This window comes from Strongylocentrotus purpuratus, unplaced genomic scaffold (assembly GCF_000002235.5).
Source record: "Strongylocentrotus purpuratus isolate Spur 01 unplaced genomic scaffold, Spur_5.0 spur5_scaffold_11, whole genome shotgun sequence".
Taxonomy (NCBI): Eukaryota; Metazoa; Echinodermata; class Echinoidea; order Camarodonta; family Strongylocentrotidae; genus Strongylocentrotus; species Strongylocentrotus purpuratus.
In genome coordinates, this window is record NW_022145596.1 from 29,279,846 (window position 1) to 29,299,286 (window position 19,441).

At 39.6% G+C, this 19,441-nt stretch overlaps 1 protein-coding gene across 3 annotated transcripts in view; it reads left to right on the forward strand.

Annotated features, from left to right (window-relative positions):
- Positions 1-19,441, forward strand: part of LOC587249 (ATP-dependent DNA helicase DDX11) — a 34,715-nt gene that overhangs the window by 2,273 nt on the left and 13,001 nt on the right. For 2 of the 3 annotated variants that reach the window (XM_030981122.1, XM_030981123.1), the window contains exons 2-14: positions 5,066-5,291; positions 6,099-6,217; positions 7,105-7,195; positions 10,743-10,829; positions 11,546-11,752; positions 13,068-13,266; positions 13,575-13,789; positions 14,709-14,861; positions 15,493-15,539; positions 16,159-16,354; positions 17,159-17,197; positions 18,095-18,239; positions 18,938-19,054. In XM_030981122.1, the coding sequence (XP_030836982.1) occupies positions 5,118-5,291; positions 6,099-6,217; positions 7,105-7,195; positions 10,743-10,829; positions 11,546-11,752; positions 13,068-13,266; positions 13,575-13,789; positions 14,709-14,861; positions 15,493-15,539; positions 16,159-16,354; positions 17,159-17,197; positions 18,095-18,239; positions 18,938-19,054 (1,789 nt within the window). In that variant the 5' untranslated portion in view covers positions 5,066-5,117. The remainder of the gene's footprint in view (positions 1-5,065; positions 5,292-6,098; positions 6,218-7,104; positions 7,196-10,742; positions 10,830-11,545; positions 11,753-13,067; positions 13,267-13,574; positions 13,790-14,708; positions 14,862-15,492; positions 15,540-16,158; positions 16,355-17,158; positions 17,198-18,094; positions 18,240-18,937; positions 19,055-19,441) is intronic. The other variant, XM_030981124.1, reaches the window with a different exon arrangement.

Below are 19,441 nucleotides of genomic sequence, written 5' to 3' on the forward strand. Positions count from 1 at the left end.
AGAATCTGTTCTGATCCTGGTCCTGATCCTCAAGAGGGATATAAAGAAGACCAATAAGAACGTTATCGTTCGAGAGAGAGTGTTTGTTGCTTCTAGAACATTTTAGAATTAAGTCCCATCACATTGCAGTTGTGGGGAGGGACTATGATTATTACCCCCTTGGATGGCTTCCCAGAGTCTGGCTTTGAAGGTTTCGACTGCGTTGCAGGCAAAGATGCTGGGGGGGGGGGTAAAGTAAATTCCAGGCCCGTACGGTTCTTGGAAAGAAGGTGAGTCGATTTATATCCGTCTTGCATCTTATGTTGGAGAAGGAGAGGGAAAGAGAAGATAAAAGGAAAGAAAGAAGAGGAAGAAGAAGAAGAAAAGAGTTAAACGGGGGCGAAGGGCTCTTGCCTCCCCCGCCAAAAGTAAATAAGAGAGAGAGAGAGAGAGAGAGAGAAGGGAAAGAAAGAAGAGGAAGAAGAATAAGAAGAAAAGAGGGAAACGGGGGCGAAGGGCTCTTGCCCTGCCCCCCCCCCCCCCGCGCCAAAAATAAATAAGAGAGAGAGAAGGGAGAGGGAAAAAAAATATAAAAGGAAAGAAAGAAGAGGAATAAGAAGGAAAGAGGGAAACGGGTGAAGGGCGAAGGGCTCTTGCCCCCCCTCCCCCCCCCCCCCCCCCCGCCAACAAAATAAATAAGAGAGAGAGAGAGTGAAGGGAAAAGGAAAGAAAATATAAAAGAAAAGAAAGAAGAGGAAAAAGAATAAGAAAAGAGGGAAACAGGGGCGAAGGGCTCTTGCCTCCTCCCTCCCCCCCCCCCCCCCCCCCGCCAAAAAATAAATAAGAGAGAGAGAGAGAATCTGTTCTGATCCTGGTCCTGATCCTCAAGAGGGATATAAAGAAGACCAATAAGAACGTTATCGTTCGAGAGAGAGTGTTTGTTGCTTCTAGAACATTTTAGAATTAAGTCCCATCACATTGCAGTTGTGGGGAGGGACTATGATTATTACCCCCTTGGATGGCTTCCCAGAGTCTGGCTTTGAAGGTTTCGACTGCGTTGCAGGCAAAGATGCTGGGGGGGGGGGGTAAAGTAAATTCCAGGCCCGTACGGTTCTTGGAAAGAAGGTGAGTCGATTTATATCCGTCTTGCATCTTATGTTGGAGAAGGAGAGGGAAAGAGAAGATAAAAGGAAAGAAAGAAGAGGAAGAGGAAGAAGAATTTGTGTTCTGCCAGTGTCACAAATAGATATATAAATATGCTCATCTGACGATAATTTGATGTATAAAACCTCTCACCTTCTTGGGGCTCCGCCCCTTGGATCCAACACCAATTTGTGTCCTGCCAGTGTCACAAATGGATATAAAAATATGCTCATCTGACTGTTATTTATTGCCCAAAACCCCTGAGCTTCCGGGTGCTCCACCCCCTGGACCCCACGCCAATTCGTGACCCCTGTGTCACAAATAAGGTATAAAATAATAATAATTTAATGGACAAAACTCCTGAGCTTCTGGGGGCTCCGCCCCCTGGACCCAACACCAAATTGTGTCCTGCCACTGTCACAAATAAGGTATAAAATTATGCTCATCCGACGTTAATTTTGATGATTAATACCCCTGAGCTTCTGAGGGCTCCGCCCTGTGAAAAAAACGTGTAAAAAAAAACACGTTAATTTTTACCGTTTTGGGGAGATACCCCCCCCCCTGGCGTTCAAGGGGGGGGGGTACGATTTTTCAAATTTTTGAGGGCCCCAAAAAAGATTAGTGCTCTCTAGTAATTTCGCGACTACTCCGGAACCGCGGCAGATATAAAGTTTTTCTATCATGACTTTTTTTTTTCGAATCTTACGCATCTTTTGAAACATTTTTTTGTTGAAAATCGGACGTATAATTGCGGAGTCACGTGACCTTTTGTTTTTGCATGTCGGCCCTAAAATCGCTCATTTTTGTGATTTATGTACCAAACATATGGAAATACCATTTATTCTTTTAAAAAAAGAGAAAACATTGGTTATTTGGTCTTGTTTCAAGTTAATGTGTTTGATTTTGGGTAAAAATAGTTGAATTGTGGTTAGAAATGAAATGAAATAACAAAATAATATAATACATAAACACAAATTATCAAAACAAGAGATAACATAGGGATAAACTGGCTCTTCCAACTTTGTTGTCGTATCATTATTCTAACGAATATATGAAGTGAAAAAGAACGCTCGAATATGAATTATATATGATTTATGGGTAAAAATGTGAATTCTCTGACCTTGTTTGCATAAATTACCATTAATATGCATTTTCGCGGCGATCGGCTGTGAAACGGCCGAGATCTCAGAAGGGGGACCCCCCCCCCCACCCTCAAGTCCACTCCAATCACATTGAAAAAAAGTATGACTTAAATCATCTCTCTCATCATTATATAGTATTCATGTTTTTAATATTATTTATTGTCCATTAAACAAGTTCATAGAGAAAATACATATCTCTCTGCAACATTAAAAAAGAATCTTCATTAATATGTCTTAATTTGTATTGATAGCCTTGTGGTCGCCAACAGTGGCGTAGGCAGGGGCGTCTCCAAAGGGGGGTGTGGGGGTGCGACACCCCCCCCCCCCACCTGTCAGGATATGGTCGGTAAAATTGCGCTGCCGTCGGGAAAAAAGAGAAAAGGGGGAGGGGAAAAAAGAGAGTAAAAGGGAAAGAAAAGAACAAAAGAAAAAGAAAAGAAAAAAAAAAGAAAAAAGAAAAAAAAGGAAAGAAAAGAGAAGAAAGAAAAGAAAGAAACAGAAAAACGAAAAAGAGGGAGAATAGGAAAGACAGGAGGCAAGAGCCCTTCGCCCCCGTTACCCTCTTTTCTTCTTATTCTCCTTCCTCTTCTTTCTTTTCTTTTATCTTCTCTTTCCCTTTCCCTTCTTTCTCTCTCTCTTATTTATTTTTTTTGGCGGGGGGAGGGGAAGGAGGGCTATAGGAGGCAAGAGCCCTTCGCCCCCGTTTCCCTCTTTTCTTCTTCTTCTTCCTCTTCTTTCTTTCCTTTTATCTTCTCTTTCCCTTTCCCTTTCCCTTCTCTCTCTATCTCTTATTTATTTTTTGGCGGGGGTTGGGAGGGAGGAGGCAAGAGCCCTTCGCCATTCCCCCGTTTCCCTCTTTCCTTCTTATTCCTCTTCTTTCTTTCCTTTTATATTTTCTTTCCCTTTCCCTTCTCTCCCTCTCTCTTATTTACTTTTGGCGGGGGGAGGCAATAGCCCTTCGCCCCCGTTTTCCTCTTTTCTTCTTCTTCTTCCTCTTCTTTCTTTCCTTTTATCTTCTCTTTCCCTTTCCCTTCTCTCTCTCTCTCTCTTATTTATTTTGTTGGCAAGAGCCCTTCGCCCCCTTTCCCTCTTTTCTTATTCTTTTTCCTCTTCTTTCTTTCCTTCTAGATTTTCTTTCCCTCTCCCTTCTCTCTCTCTCTCTCTTATTTATTTTTTTGGCGGGAGGGGGGGGGGTGGGGAGGTAAGAACCTTTCGCCCTTCCCCCTATCCATCTTTCTTTCTTCTTCTTCTTTCTTTCCTTTTAGATTTTCTTTCTCTTTCCCTTCTCTCTCTCTCTCTCTCTTATTTATTTTTTTGGCGGGAGGGGGTGGGGGAGGTAAGAACCTTTCGCCCTTCCTCCGTATCCATCTTTCCTTCTTCTTCTTCTTTCTTTCCTTTTATATTTTCTTTCCCTTTCCCTTTCCCTTCTCTCTCTCTCTCTCTCCTATTTATTTGTTGGCGGGGGGGGGGAGGAGGCAAGAGCCCTTCGCCCCCGTTTCCCTCTTTTCTTTTTATTCTTCTTCCTCTTCTTTCTGTCCTTTTATATTCTCTTTCCATTTCCCTTTCCCTTCTCTCTCTCTCTCTCTCTCTCTCTCTTCCTTTCGCCCCTCCCCCGTTTCCCTCTTTCCTTCTTCTTCTTCTTTCTTTCCTTTTATCTTCTCTTTCCCTTTCCCTTCTCTCTCTCTCTGATTTATTTTTTGGCGGGGGGGGGGGGGGGCAAGAATCCTTCCTCCCCCCGTTTCCCTCTTCTCTTCTTATTCTTCTTTCTTTCCTTTTATCTTCCCTTTCCCTTTTTTCCTTCTCTCTGCATGTCTCCCCCATCAACATAGTAATAACGAAAGAGACCACTCTGTAATCAAGACCATTCCATTTTATTTAATACATTTTCGATATACTTAAATTGGCAACTATTACCTTCTGTCCGAGATCCTCATTTTAAACGACTGATGCGAAAGACTAGTCGACGCACCCTTTCGAGAAAAGCCCCCCCGCTTTCATCGAAAGGGTGTGTTAAAACCATAGAGATATATTAAGTATATATCTCTATGGTTAAAACGGAACTCCGCTCTCAACGCACCCTTTCGAGAAAAGGCCCCCCTCTTTTATCGAATGGGTGCGTTGAGCACACCACACCGCGCCGCGCCGCACCGCACCCTTTCGATGAAAGCCGTCTGTGACCATGGTGACGTGTGACAACTGATGACATATGACTGTCATTTGTGTTAAGAAAAATATATTAATAGGGTCTAATCATGTTTTGTTAAATAATATCATTATCAATTATTTATTCATATTTTGCTAATCGTTATTGGCAACTTTTTAAACTTAAAATCAAGAGGTCAACAGTGCAGTGACAATGTATTTAGGTCTAGTAATTAACCTCATGACGTACCGAAACAAACACTAGTCTAGGCCTACTAATTCTCTTAATTTCTTTTAGTTTTGTTTTATTATATTTTTACCTTTAAAGGGGGTGTAGGTTTGGCAAATACTGGTTAACACCATCTACAACTTCTTTTGGACAACTGCATGTAAACGAATGGACTAGATTTAGAGTCTATATAACGGTCAGCGCGAGCTAGTGTTCGCGAAACAGACCGAAGTAATTCTCCTTGCGGTTCGGTTTAGCTTAATATGTTGCACGCATGTGAATACTGCGGTCGCATCGTCCGTAGTTGTATTATACCCGATTGGCCCTGAGTCAGGCCACAGGAAAGACACGCACTAGTCTCGTTTTAAATGCTACACCCCCTTTATTTTAACCCTTCTTTTTTATCTCTCTTCCAACTTTTTCAATATAGATCCTAGATCTGGATTTAATCTGATACTACTGATAGGACAAGAAAGAAGATCATGAATGAATCAGAAAGGAAGACTGACATGGAGGAGAAGCAGGATGAGGGAGAAGGACCGGTCAAGTTTCCATTCCCCTTCCCTCCGTACCCAATACAAGAAGACTTCATGAAACATCTGTACGAGGCACTGGATGGTGGCAAGATTGGTATCTTTGAAAGCCCTACAGGAACAGTAAGCTCAGCTGATTCTCTAATTCGGTCTGCATTGGTGAATACATGTACATGTACCTACCCACAGACAGAATGGGAATAGTTGTCCTAGAATTAACATAAAATGGACCAGGAGCCATGAGGTACTAAGTTGTTTAGGATTTAAAAACTTACAATCTAGCTGAAGCCTACAGTATATCTATAGCAGTAATCATGGAACGTAGACCTCGATTGAGTCATTGAGAGAACCAAGTCAATGTGTCAGTACCACAAGACCTCAGGTATTATGACAGCTACATTTGTAGTCTCTCTATTAGCTCCTACCATGTAAAGCTGTAGGTCTTTCAGTTACCGTACACTTTTTATTTCATCAATGAGCCTACAAAGTTGAAATATACTTTGTATTTCTCAATGAGCTCACAGCATACACTTTTTATTTCATTAATGAAAAAGAACATACCCGTAGTAACAGTATTTCGTGTAGTATACGTATTTCAATGAAATTGTCATCATCTCTAAAAACTGGTTAAACTTCTGTAGAAACTAGGCGGTACGGCTAGCAGTAAATTAAAGAAATCTCCCATTGATGTGATGATATCAATACTCCTAAAATTTCAGCACTATTCATGGTTTTGTCATTGTATGTCTTTGATATGGTGCATGAATTTTTTGTTCAAACAACAATATATTATAAAATGTCAAAGAACCCATGCCAAGTTGAGCTATGTTTTTTTTTAAATGATAATTAATATATTTTGGTGACAGAAAATAAATAATTTCAGGGAATTCTTTTTATGAATTTTATCTTTTGTGCACATCTTCTATCTAGGGAAAGTCTCTGAGCCTTATTTGTGGAGCACTTAAATGGCTGACTGATCATGAGAAACAAAAACAGGTGGAGTTGGAAGCATTGATGGAACAGCAGCAGAGTGAGGCTCATGAACAAAGGTGAATTCCCCCTCTGAGCTTGTCATGGAGGTCAAACCAAAGTTTTTATGTGTCTGGATTTATACACAGAAGTCTAAAAAAAAAAAAAAAAAACCTTTGACATAAGCCTCATTAGCAAACCATAGATAGCACTGTTTACCTTTATACTGAATTTACATTACAGGTCACTTCATGTGAAGTAGGCTTATTGTAACATTGATGATATTGAGAGTCCACTCAAACTTACTATTTTTCACATTGTTGTTTTTTTGTAGCTTTTTGTTGCTTTTTGTTGCTTTTTTGTTGTTGTTGTTTTCTTTTTCATTTTATTAATTTCAATAAAACTGGTCTACATTTTCAGTATTGATTGTAAACTCATTAAAGAGAAGGTTGAGTTGTGGGAAGAGGTGAAAAATAATTTGTGAGCATTACTCATTCTTATTATGCAAGTGTGGAAGAACATCAGTTAAGACATGTTCCCTGAAAAGCATGGCTCTTCAAATGCCTTCATATTCTAAATATGCATGTAACATCGTAAAAATCGGGGGGGGGGGGGGGGGGTTTACGCCACGTGTTCGTGTAGTCCCATATACATCTTTCTGTGCAAGTGTTTGTAACTTTACCAAGACTTGGCCAAATTTCTTATCATTTTGATGATTCCAGAACCTTGCAATACACACAAATTCTAATATGCTAGATGATCAACCTTTTCTGGTCGGTTCCACACCGTTTCTTTCACAATGCAATCGCATGACCAGAACTCAACTTCATCTTTAATGACTCATATTATATTTGATAAAGGGTACATAAATCAAAGATGGGTCACTTTGGTCATGCTCTGCTACTGTATGTCATTTTTTTTCCTGCTGTGCCCTCTCCCCTCTCTTCTTAAACATCTCCCAATGCAGCAATGGAACTACGCAGTCATCAGGAGCTCCTGATTGGGTTATGGAGTTTGAGTCAAAGCGAGATCAGATGGAGAAAACGACCAAGCTCATGGTAATCAATTGCAATTTTCTTTTATATTATAGTATTAATGACTGCTATGAGAGATATAGTTGTTTTTAAACGCTCAAGGGGAGGTTACATCGTGCTATCGCCAACATCGGCTTCATAGGGGTGAGGAGAAGGACGTTGCGAGGTACAGTGCTTTTGGTGCACACAACATACAAGTGGAGACTCATATGCGGGCTATTGGTGTTCAAATACACTTCGTAGGACAGCTCATCTCAACCTTTTGTGGGCTTTAGTGTAGGAGGTACACCCTTCCAGTTTATTTGCAACGTCCTGATCATTGTCATGCCGATTTCCTCGAACAGCCACTTGGCCAAGGTAACTGCAGTGTATAAGCGGTCCATGCCGAGGTTCCTTCCTTTCAACTGTGCATGCTGTCGTAGGATGTTTACCATGTGCCTGACGAGTGCCACAGTTCATGTTACATAGTCTTTGGTAGGCTCCCCTCTTGGCTTCCCATCGTACGGTGTTGAGAAAAATGTGTATGGATATCTGGCAGCATTTATTGAGCGAAAGAGCATGCCATGCTTCGCCGGCTTGTTCTTGTTGTACTGTTTGATTGACATGTGTGTGCGCATGGGGAATAACGACGCATCGATAGTTAAGAAGTTGTCCAGGGTCATTGAAGAGGCGTAGTTCCTATTGAGCAGACGGTGCATCTCCCTGAAGGCTGCGAATCTATCGTGTTGCCACCATTCCTCCCTCGTTTCCATGTCGTCAAAAGACACCCTCACCAGCAAACACGTGAATCTATTCCTGGACATTGTAGCTCCAAAGATAGGATGGTCGGTGCGATCATTGAAGAGATGGTCGGTGTCTAGGTTGCCTTGTCCTAACAGATCGCGAACGTAAATGAGCCCGATGAGCGTGTCAACTCCTACACAGTCGTTTCCTTGAGATTGGTGTTTTTGTCACTATCCATCATGTCTGTCCTGGCCTTGGCCTTGGCCCTTTAATTCTGAATCTTCTGGTTTGTTTGTTGAAGAAGAAGTTTCATCATATCGTCATCAAACATGCATTCCCATGCGTCACATGCTGTTTCTGCCCTCCTAGCTCTTCCTCTCACTCCAGGCCTCACTGTCGAGATGTTAGCTACATTCTGTCTACCTCTCTGTGAAGTCTTCCGGTTCTTCCATGTGATTTTCTTCCCAGGGTCATATCTCTTGGGCTTCTCGATGATGGCCGTGTGTTCTACCTCCTCTGCTGGAATGTCTCATGCGTCGTAATTGGCTCTAAAGCTGCATCGGTTGAGTTTACTTTTCTGTTTCGAAGCTTCACTCTGTTCGGGTGCTCTTGAGGGTCTTTTCTGTCACTGTCACTAGAACTTGAGCCGATATCACAGGGTGCTACAAGAATTTTTTTCACCACTTGCCCTGTCGGGCAAGTGGGTTTTCAATTTACTTGCCCAAACAATATTTCCACTTGCCCAAAACTTTAAAGCGAAAAAGGACTCGAGGTTAAAGCATTTATTATCTCGTAATGATAAGTTAGTGTTTTAGATAGCAAATTAATGCACATACATGTACAGTGTAACTGTACTGAATAATAACCTAATATGTCAAAGAAAATGGTCAACAAAGGATGGTTGAAGGTTTAAAAAACGCATTTTATTGATTCTCCATAAATAATCAGATTCACATGAATCTCGGCAAGGTAGAATGGTTCAAGCAGGTTTAAGTTTTTAATATTCAGTCATGTAAAAAAGCATAATGACCCTGTTGTAAAAAATATGATACAAACATGTCATTAATGGTAGCCACATGAATAAATATCAAACATTTGACTTTTTGTACTTACTAGAAAATCCCTGTTGTTTATTCCATTCCGATTCGCACGTGTTCATTTCCCTAGAATAATGACGTCATATTTGGCGTGATTCAACCAATCGGCAATCAGAGAATAGCAAAGGCCTGTCGGTGCGGCCTGCAGAGCTAGAGAGAGAGAGCGCGAATAAGCTCGCAGCTGGTACGATCGCGCTAGCTGTCTCTAGCTAGCTCACGGCCGGCCGTGCGTGGAGGCGGAGCGGCATTCATGGCTTGAAGTGTCACTGTTGCATGCGCGCTGAGCTGGCTAGCTGTCTGTGAAGTTTTTTCGAAATCGGAACGATCGCTTTTTTGCTTCTGGATTTTGACGACGGGTAAGAAGTTGACGGGTGAATGGTAGAGTTCTTGGACACTAGGAAATTACTGTAAAAGTATCACTTGCCCGAATCGGGCAAGTGATAATTTGATTTACTTGCCCGACGGCTCAATTTGGTTGCCCCGGGACGTCGGGCAAGCGGGTTTGTCGCGCCCTGTATCATCAGAGTCGATTAGTTCACATAGATCATCTCCTTCTCCTGCATTGGCTGCTTCATCATCCAAGTCAGATTCCACAACAGGTGGATCAGGTTCCACATGTCTTCTCTGAATATACAAACAAACAAAAAAATTGGTTATTTCTCATCCATACAATTATATCATATATTTAGATTACGATTCTACACAAACAGTTATAAATTGTAATCATGAGATGATGTGATTACAGCTGTTTTATACGTACTTTTCTAAGTGTGTATGGATACTTATCCAAGTGTGTATGGATGCTTTTCCAACTGTGTATGGATACTTTTTTATGCGTGTTGATTGGCTAATTAATATAATAAGAGGCCGTCCGATTGGTGTTACTAAATGCTTCTTGTTGCTGGGTAGACCTGAAGATGAAATTAACTAAAGGAATGTTCAGAATGTTCAGCAGTAGATTGTTATTGTTATCAAAGCTGGCTGAATGGAAAGTACTAACGAAAGGTATGCTTAAAATGCTGAGTATTTACAATGTTGATAAACAAATAGCAGTTTGTGACCTTACAAAGTTCAATTCACTACACTCAAAGGAGTAATAAGTGCTACATTTCATAAACATGCATAAAACAAACAAACAAACAACTTTAATACAAACATACAAATAAACACACACAGGTACAAATATGTTTGCTACATGTACATGTTGTTTTCATATGAAACTATACATGTAGTTTTTACAATATTTTTCTGGTGAAAAGCGTCAGTTTCTTTTATATTTATAATTACCAATTTCTTATGTATTCTATTGTTTTTTAATTTCTTATGTATTTCATTATGTGAATAAAAAAATGCTTGGCCAATACTAAACAAGTATAGTCATGAATGTATGACTGCATAACATGAAATAAATCACTCATGATATTGATTTTGATAAAGATCATATAACTGCAATATACTTATACATGCACATTTCTGAGAATTACATATTTTGATTGACATGTGATGATATTTTGTCACCTAACACCCGAACCATAGGTCCGCCCATAACAAATTTGGTATCAAAAACCGTGAGAGACATGAGGGAAAAAACTCATGAAATTTCAGCGCCAAAGGTTCAGGGGTTTTGATGCAGCAGTAGGCAGCTAGGAGGGGGCCATTATGCCCCCCCCCCCCCCCCCCGGCCTTATTAGGGTTAAGATGTTGCCAATGACTTTCATTTTAAATTTAATTTTCAATATATTTGTTTTTAGGAAGAGAGAGAAAAGAAGCTAAAGAGAGAAGCCAAGTTGGATAAACTGAAGAATGACCTTCGTCAGAGATCTTCATTCAAGCGAAAGGTAATTTCCATCAGTCGATTTATTCCTGTGCAGTTAGCTTGGTAATAGATAAGAAACCCCCATCCAAACACAGATGTAAACAGACTACTTCCTTATTTTTTTCAATTTGTAAAATTATAATTACCATGTAAATTTGTTATAGCATTATATCCCTAGGTGAAGAATAATATTCAGCTACCCAAAAGCTTTGGATTAATGTCCCTTCTCTGGCTCAGCAGCCCAGATATGATGCTGAAGCATTCAAGGAATTTCTTCAGCAAATGTAGGGTTTCAATTTTTTTTTTGAAAGTCATTATATTATCATGCAGAGGTAGAACCACATTGTAAGGATATGGAGCTGGTAAATCCATCTCAGTGAGGCTTAAATGTTGGCTAAACCTTCATTCAGATATATGTCAAAAATGAACTTTTATTGAACAAACATCACAAACTATTATGCATTTCGCGTTCCGGACACATCTTTTTGTGTCACTTTATTTGTTCGCTAAGCTACCTCACTGATACTCGTTCACATCACCTGGGTCAAGTATAGTACGATAATACTCTGTAAAGAGGTCTGTACTCAAAAGGAAGAAGAAGAGTGGCAAATGTAGATTGATGTCTTGCTAAAAGACTATCTCATTGCTGTGGCAGGGATTTGAACTCTTTCTCTGGAGGGTTCCATTACATATGATTTTTACAATTATCTTTCAATCTCTCCTTGGTGTTCTTATCAGAGACTCTCAACCACGGATGAGACCGTAGGCCTGGACAAAGAGCTTGATGATAAAGATAAACGTCAAGGAGCTGGAGATGCTCCTCCTGGAGAAGAGGATGATGTTGATGATCATCTAGTTGCTGATTACCATAGCGATGGGGACAGTGCTGAATCAGAAGAAGATGAGGAAAAGGACGAGATAGACGAACCTGAAGAGATAACCAAGGTGCAGTTACAGATCACAACAGATTGTTTAGTTTTGCTTTGTTTTCATCGATCCTAAAGCTGTTCAAGATGGGTTTAGTTCAATTTACACACATTTCACAGTGATTTGAAAACACACTTTCTTGGCTTGGGGGTCAGAAATTAAGTAAGAGTCCTTTCCTAGCTGTTATGCCACAAACAGTTTTTCTTGTACCATTTTTTGTTTAGTGTGTTATATTTCAAATCATGTCCCTAGACTTTCTATCCACAACTCTTGGCGTTTATATTAATTTTGAAAATCATTACACACTCTACAAGTCAGTAACTGTTACATGACCAGAGTGTTGGCTCGTGTCAGTAAAGCATCCGCCTCACAACCGGGAGGTCGTGGGTTCGAACACCGGCCGCGTCATACCAAAAAGACGTTAAAAGATGGGAGTTGCTGCTACCTTGTTTGGCGTTCAACAATAAGGGATAGAGCAACGTCGATCTGGTGCTGCTCAGTGGCTGCCGGGCTCACAATCAATTGGGCAAAAAGAATTTTCATTTCGGTTTAATTAAATTTGGAGATTATTATTATTATTATTATTATTATTATTATTATGAATGTATTCATATATGTCAAGAAAATTGTGATTTCATTAAGGGAGGTGTGAGCTGGCCGAGTGGTACATTCACCTGCATGGTCAGCTCTCTGTCTTCGCCTTCAAAATGGCTCAGGCGGAACCAGGTTCAAAACTTAGTCACTACTTTCGGATGGTGACGTTAAAGGTCGGTCCCCAGACGTAAATAAGCATCTGGTTGATTACACGCTGCAAAATTAATACCCAACACACACAAACCAATCAAACAAAACAGAGATCTGTCTCACTGTGTTTCTTGATCTGAAACACAAATTGTAGAGCAATGTTTAATGTGCGCTTTATAGACCAGTTTTGGAAACGTCCCCTTCTCAAAAAATGAAATGGAAGCTCTTATTACCAAGCATGTGAAAGAATATGTTTTGACTAATACGTGATAATACAAATTTTGCCGGGAAACCGCCTACTAATCATCCGGACCGGATAGATATCGCGTAGTCCCATATACATCTTTCTGCGTACAGTGCTTGTAACTTTACCAAGACTGGGCCAAATTTCTTATCATTTTGATGATTCCAGAATCTTGCAGTACACACCAATACTTATATGCTAGATGATCAACCTTTTCTGATCGATTTCACACGTTTCTTTCACAATACAATCGCATGACCAGAACTGATCTATACCTTTAATATTTTGTTGTATTGTATGTTTTTTTTAAAATGTCTGTCTATCAAAACTACTCCTATTTTTCAGATCTTTTACTGCAGCAGGACCCACTCTCAGCTGAGTCAGTTTGTCCATGAGGTTCAGAAGAGTCCTTACCATGACGACGTTAAGGTTGTGACCTTAGGGTCAAGACAGAATCTCTGCATCAACGAAGCAGTGAAGAAGCTCCGATCCATGACCCTTATCAATGACAGGTGTCTAGAGATGCAGTCCAAGAAAAAGCCGGGTAAGATGGTCTCATATTTCACCCTCTACAATTATTTAAAATTGACCAAACAGTCTATTCATTATACAGTAGGCTTGCGGGTGCACCATGTGAGATTGTATATGTGATGTATATCTACATCACCATGCAAACCGACACTTACGAGCAGCATCTAGTCTAGTCATTCTCTGATAATTTCCATTGTTTGAAAATAAATTTTTAGTGGATAAGTAGGGAGTTAGTCATCAGTTTCTGTGTGAGAATAGTAATGAATTCTAAATTGCATTTATTTTGATCATTCTGTCTGCGCCGTCAACCTCATTCTCCAGCAGCCAAGAAAGACGATGATTCCACCACCAAACCGAAGCGAAAGCGCTCCAAGCAGTCCTTAAAGGCTTGCCCTCACTTCAGTCAAGGTCAGCTGAGTCTCTACAAGGACAGGGTCGCGGTAGAGGTCATGGACATGGAACAGCTCGGGAAGGTCGGCAAGGAATTGAAGGCTTGTCCATACTACGGCACTCGCTATGCGGTTCCCAATGCCCAGGTTTGTGATAATATCTTCTTGCCCAGAGTAATTACCAGTACCTTACATTTGTAGCTTTTCCACTCACAAAGAGCCTAGTTCGTGTTTAATCATGACAAGCATTTACTTACTCTTTTTCAGCAAAGAAAATGCTCTCCTGTTCATGGAATCTCTTCTGGGGTTTGATGTTGTAAAACTGCTATATATTTTTTAACCAAAGCTCTTTTAGTGCTTCCAGAGCTAAATTGCTTACCACTTCCATGAACTTTGATGCTGCTCTTTAGAAGGATAAGATGGACTTATAAACAATATGTAATTTCATACTGAATTTGTTAATTTTCTTGATGTTGTAGTTACATTTGTGTGTGTTGTTTTGTTTTAAGAGGAATTAGTTTAAACTTGCACAGTCTTGGTCCTGTTGTACCAATTATTATATCGTTCTTCATTTCTCTTAAATCATGTTATTACTGTATGAATTTCATGACATGCTGTAAAACTGTCATTGCTCTTGTTGATAGATATGTTAATTATTGCTGATTTCATAATACCACCCAATTATTAAACAATTATTGATAATACTACCGCACTCAAAGTTTTTCAGATCTAAACTGAAACAAAGTTGTGTATATTTACCTCACTCCCGGATTATAACACAAAGTTATTTTATTCATTATGCTCAATTTTTTAAAGTGTTTTTGCTGGATGAGGGGGGGGGGGGGATGGACAGTGTCTGTATAGAATATTCCATATTTATATTTGATTTGTTATCATTTCATATTCAGGTGCCTTCTATTTTAGGGAAGGTATCCTTTCATCTATTATTTGCCAATGTATATATTTAAGTTTATATGTGTTTTTACATTGTCGGATGATAAATTAATGAAATTTACTTTAATTTAATTTAATTTAATTTAATTTAATTGAAAATTGAATTGAACAGTTGGTTGTCCTGCCATACAACATCCTCCTGCACAAATCAACAAGGAAGGCCTGCCGTATCAATCTCAAAGGCAACATCGTCATCATAGATGAAGCCCATAATCTCATCGAGACCATCTGCAATGTTCATAGCGTTGAGGTCACAGGAGCACAGGTAAGTCAGTTTCACTATCCGTGTGATCTACCGGTAGTGAAAGCAATGGTTCTCTATTGCAGCCCTAGTGACAGTAACCTGCTTCAATTTGCAAATGATTCTCTAGAAGTATAGTTCTCCAACAGTTTCTCCAGGAAAAACAATTGATGTGTGCTTTATTTGACCTCATTTAAAGGGTTAGATTTAGGCATTTAGCCCAGGGTTATGTCAAGGGTTTTTATATTTGGTTCTTGTATAGCGCATATCATTTAATTACGTCTCTATGCGCTTCTAAAGAGCTTTCAAAATAATTTCCCCTGCTTAAGCATGGCTGTCATTAGGGCGCTCTAGCATTTCAAGGAATCAATTCCTGTCAGGTTTACACCAGGACTTAAGAATTCAGCTAGTGTAGGTTTTTTTTTTTTTTTTTTTTTTTTTTTTTACTGTAGAGCATTTTTTGCCAGGTAGGGTCGTACCACCAGAAGTATAATGGCCTTATTGAAGTCAGTTTCTCCTGAGCATTTGTAAGAGAGACGAGAATATGCATCTCCCATGTTTGCATCCAATCCTTTTTCTCTTTCTCAATTTATTTGGTGGTATAGCGGATACAAATGTATTTTGTCTGACTTTTCCTCACTTATTTCCCTTATAGCTTTGCAGAGCTCATTCACAACTGAGTCAATACATGCAGAAGTTTAAGTAAGTGGCAATTAATAGTCGTCTTATTTCATAATGCAGTTATGTGCAGGGCTTTGTGTGTATATATAGCTTTCAAAAGTGTATGTCCATTATTGTCAACAGTATGTAGTGTATAAATGAAAGTGAAGTTTGTCATTGTATTTCTCCACTTTCTCAAACAATTTTTTTATTATTCAGTACATACACATTAACCTAAACATTCTTCCAGTGGAATACCTATAATGAAATACCCTTCTTTTTCAGTCACACAGTTCTAACCTCTGAAAAAGTAGTGTTAGGTCATTGTGCGCTCCAAATATATCTCTTTGCAATATATCTATACATGTATAAATAAATTATTACTAATTAATTTACACTTCCAGGTATTAAGATGATTTGGTCACATATGTTTGATAAAGGCCCCTAAGATGCTCGTGGATTGTGCCATTGCTTTGCTGGGGACCCACATTGCGCCTTCAAATTCTCAACTACTCCCCATTTTCATATCTTCCAGGAGCCGGCACCTTGCCAAAAACTTGATGTATTGCATTGATTTTGTTACACTTTTAAGAATGACCCTAAGGCGCATGTCCATTGTCCCCTCAATTCATTGCCTACTCCCTATCTTTTTGTCTTCCAGGAGCCGGCTCCTTGCCAAGAACTTGATGTACATCAAACAGCTCCTTCAGATCCTCTCCAGCTGGGTCCGTCAGCTTGGAGGGAGAACCGACTCGGCTCCAGACTCCCAGAAGCTGAGTGGATCTGGCTCCACCTCCGTCTTCACCATCAATAATTTTCTCTTTGAGACACAAATGGATAACATCAATCTCTTCAAGGTAGGTTACATGCTACCTTGTATAAGCCTTGAAGGCTGCATGTCTAATACCAATACACAAACACTGTTACACAACAATAAGTAGACAGTTCAGTGATGTAGGACTAAGGGGTCACTTTAGAGCCAGTTTAAGGAATCCAGACCACAAGCATGACTTATCTCTTCAATTTCACAGAGTTCTGCCATTTTGGAATTAGATATTGTTTGGGGATTATTTTAAAGTCATAGTTGTCACCTCCCTCTTCACTGTCAATATTTTTTTCTTTGAGACACATATATGGATATTATATTAGATGTCAAACATCAATCTCTTCAAGATGGTTTGTATTTCATTCAGAACTCATGGCCCCAAGTATAAGATTTTATTTTCAGATCTGCAGATTTCTGGTATTTACATACTTCAATTTTTCTTTAAGTTTTGAAGGTGTTGGATGTCTTTTGTTAAAACACCAATAAACTAGACCATTTATACAATGCAGGTGCTTGTACGGCACAAAGATGATTAGCTACAAAATCAAAGAATAGCGACGGATACAAACATACTAAAGCTTTTTGTCTTGTACTCATCGGAGTAAACCTCGAAGAGTTGACCAGAAAGCCAAAATCAGACAATGTCAGGGGAAGCCAAAGGAACAAAATGCACACAAAAATAACTGGCAGTAACCATTTGTTTTTTGTTTTTGATATAAATAATTTGTATACCTAACTTTTGTATAAAATGCTTGGATTTAACAATGATTATTCGCAACTGAGCTTTCAGATTGCTAATATACCTTTGTCTTCTTTTGCGTCCTTCATTTAACAGCTGCAAAGGTATTGCCAAAAGAGTCAAATCTCCAGAAAGGTAAGCAATATTTTCTCATTTTAGCATTTATTTCAAAATGTCTATCCTGGCAAGTGATGAAATTACGGCTCAGAGAATTTGACAAATCACTGGGGCCTGCATGAAAAGAAGAAGTCTTTTATTGGACTCTAAAGAAAGATGATTTTGTCTTTAAAAAAGGGACATTTTGACAATAGTTCAAGTCTATGAGGGGGGGGGGGGGGCAGAAGGCCATAGTAACCACTAGGGCCCTGTCTTACAAAGAGTTGCGATTGATCTTATACCCCGTTCTCACTCACTTCGTTGGAGCGCTCTGGAGCGCTCTAACTAAGACCCGTTCCTCAGGAGCGGTTCTTAGGTGAGTGAGAACGGTCAAAGTAGTCCAGGAAGTGGACTTCTGGACCGCTCCAGAAGACCACCTTCCAAGGTGGTCTTGAGGAGCGGGTCTTATTAAGAGCGGTTTGGAGCGCTCTAACGTGCAATGTGAACGGAAAGCGTACTTTGAACGGAAGTGAGCTAGTGACCTTCGGTGCGAAACATGTAGTACGGTACATACAGTTTGTTTTCCGTGCGCGAAAAAATTGATCTGCTGACCTGAGCTGCCATAGCAACAAGACCACTTTGACTCGTGGAGCGGTTTGAGCCATTAAAAACTGCTCGGAGTGTGTACGCTCGCAAACCGTTCCTCAAGACCCGTTCCTCTGGAGCGGTCTAACTAAGACCACTTTCAAAGTGAGTGAGAACGGGGTCTAAAGCAATTGCAAGTCCTCTAATCAATTGCAATTTTGCAGTCTCCTATCTCATATCTTATGTACATAGTTGCGATTGATATTTATCGTAAATAAGTTGTGATTAATCGCAACTGTTTATAACACGGGGCCCTGATGGAATTTTTTTTTTGTGACATCTTTTCTGCAGTTGAATGGATTTGTTGAGAGATATCAACCACTTTCGGTCAAAGTTCATCAACCTGAGAAACCTAAGGGATCTGGTATGACCCAGTTCTTACATCAAATCAGCAAGAGAGATCAGGCTCCAAGTCAGAACCAACCCCCAACTCCAGGTATTAACAGTTATAGGTTGAGACTGGTCTATAAATTCTTTGGTTTATGTATTAAATGTGAAAATTTAATCAGACAGAATCCAACATTTACCTTGTTCCTCATGATAGAAGAATTAAAAGCAGCCAGTTCTCATTTGAAGGAGGTTTCTTTTTTTTTGCGCTCTTGTGTGCTCTACATTCTACCTCATCTTACATCACACAGATTATACATTGTATCTGGCTCAATCTAAAGAACGTACAGATAATGAATTGAAGCTTGGATGGGTTGAAGATGCAGTATTCTACAATGAATTATTATGGAAGCTTATTTAGTCTGCCTTGTCAGCTTCGACTAGTGTCCTTGTTGTGACCTTCAACTGTATTCACCCATTCCTCGAAGGAGCTTTGTTTTTTTGTGCTCGTATGCCCTGCGTTTTTCCATTCCCTAACCTAGCAATGATAGTTTGCTTAAACGCTCGCATACATGCATTCCTATTCCCACCCAGCTTTTATTATTACTATTATTATTATTATTATTATTGATTCACCAGAACAAAATATATACAAAAGAATTACCGGTACATAGAAGAACAAATCATACGATACAAAGGATGAAAATCAAGCGTGCTCATTCAACTGCAAGTCTAAACATTTAAACCCCTTCTTGAAATTCATATTTTAATCATTTCCGTTCTTTCTTCGATGCTTTTTCTTTTCAGATAAGTCAGGTGATGACGAGACTCATGTTTTTTCCTCTCCCTTGATGCACATCGAGGGTTTCCTCCTAGCTCTCACCAACGCAAACAAGGATGGACGAGTAGTCGTTAACAAGAAAGGTACGATTCATTTATTGACGGTTGTTAATCCTTTTAACTCTTCATGTGCTAAGCGAATGATCTCTCTGTGCCACATTGTATTTATCATGGGATAGATACATGTATACAGGCTTCAAGATTATTTAAAGCCCCACTGCACTACTTATAGCTACTTGCGCCCTCTATATACATTGGAATTGGGACAGGAGGCTTTATGCCACAGTAATTTAGTTAACTTTTTCTGTCCCTGGCGTTCCAATGGTTGATAATTATGTCTTATTTTGTATTGTGTACACTGATATGTAATGTTTTCCTTTGCCGAATAAATAATAATAATAATAATATATAGCAAACAATGCCTAATCGGTGATCATTGGTCCCCCATGATCCTCATTTTCCTATGTTAAT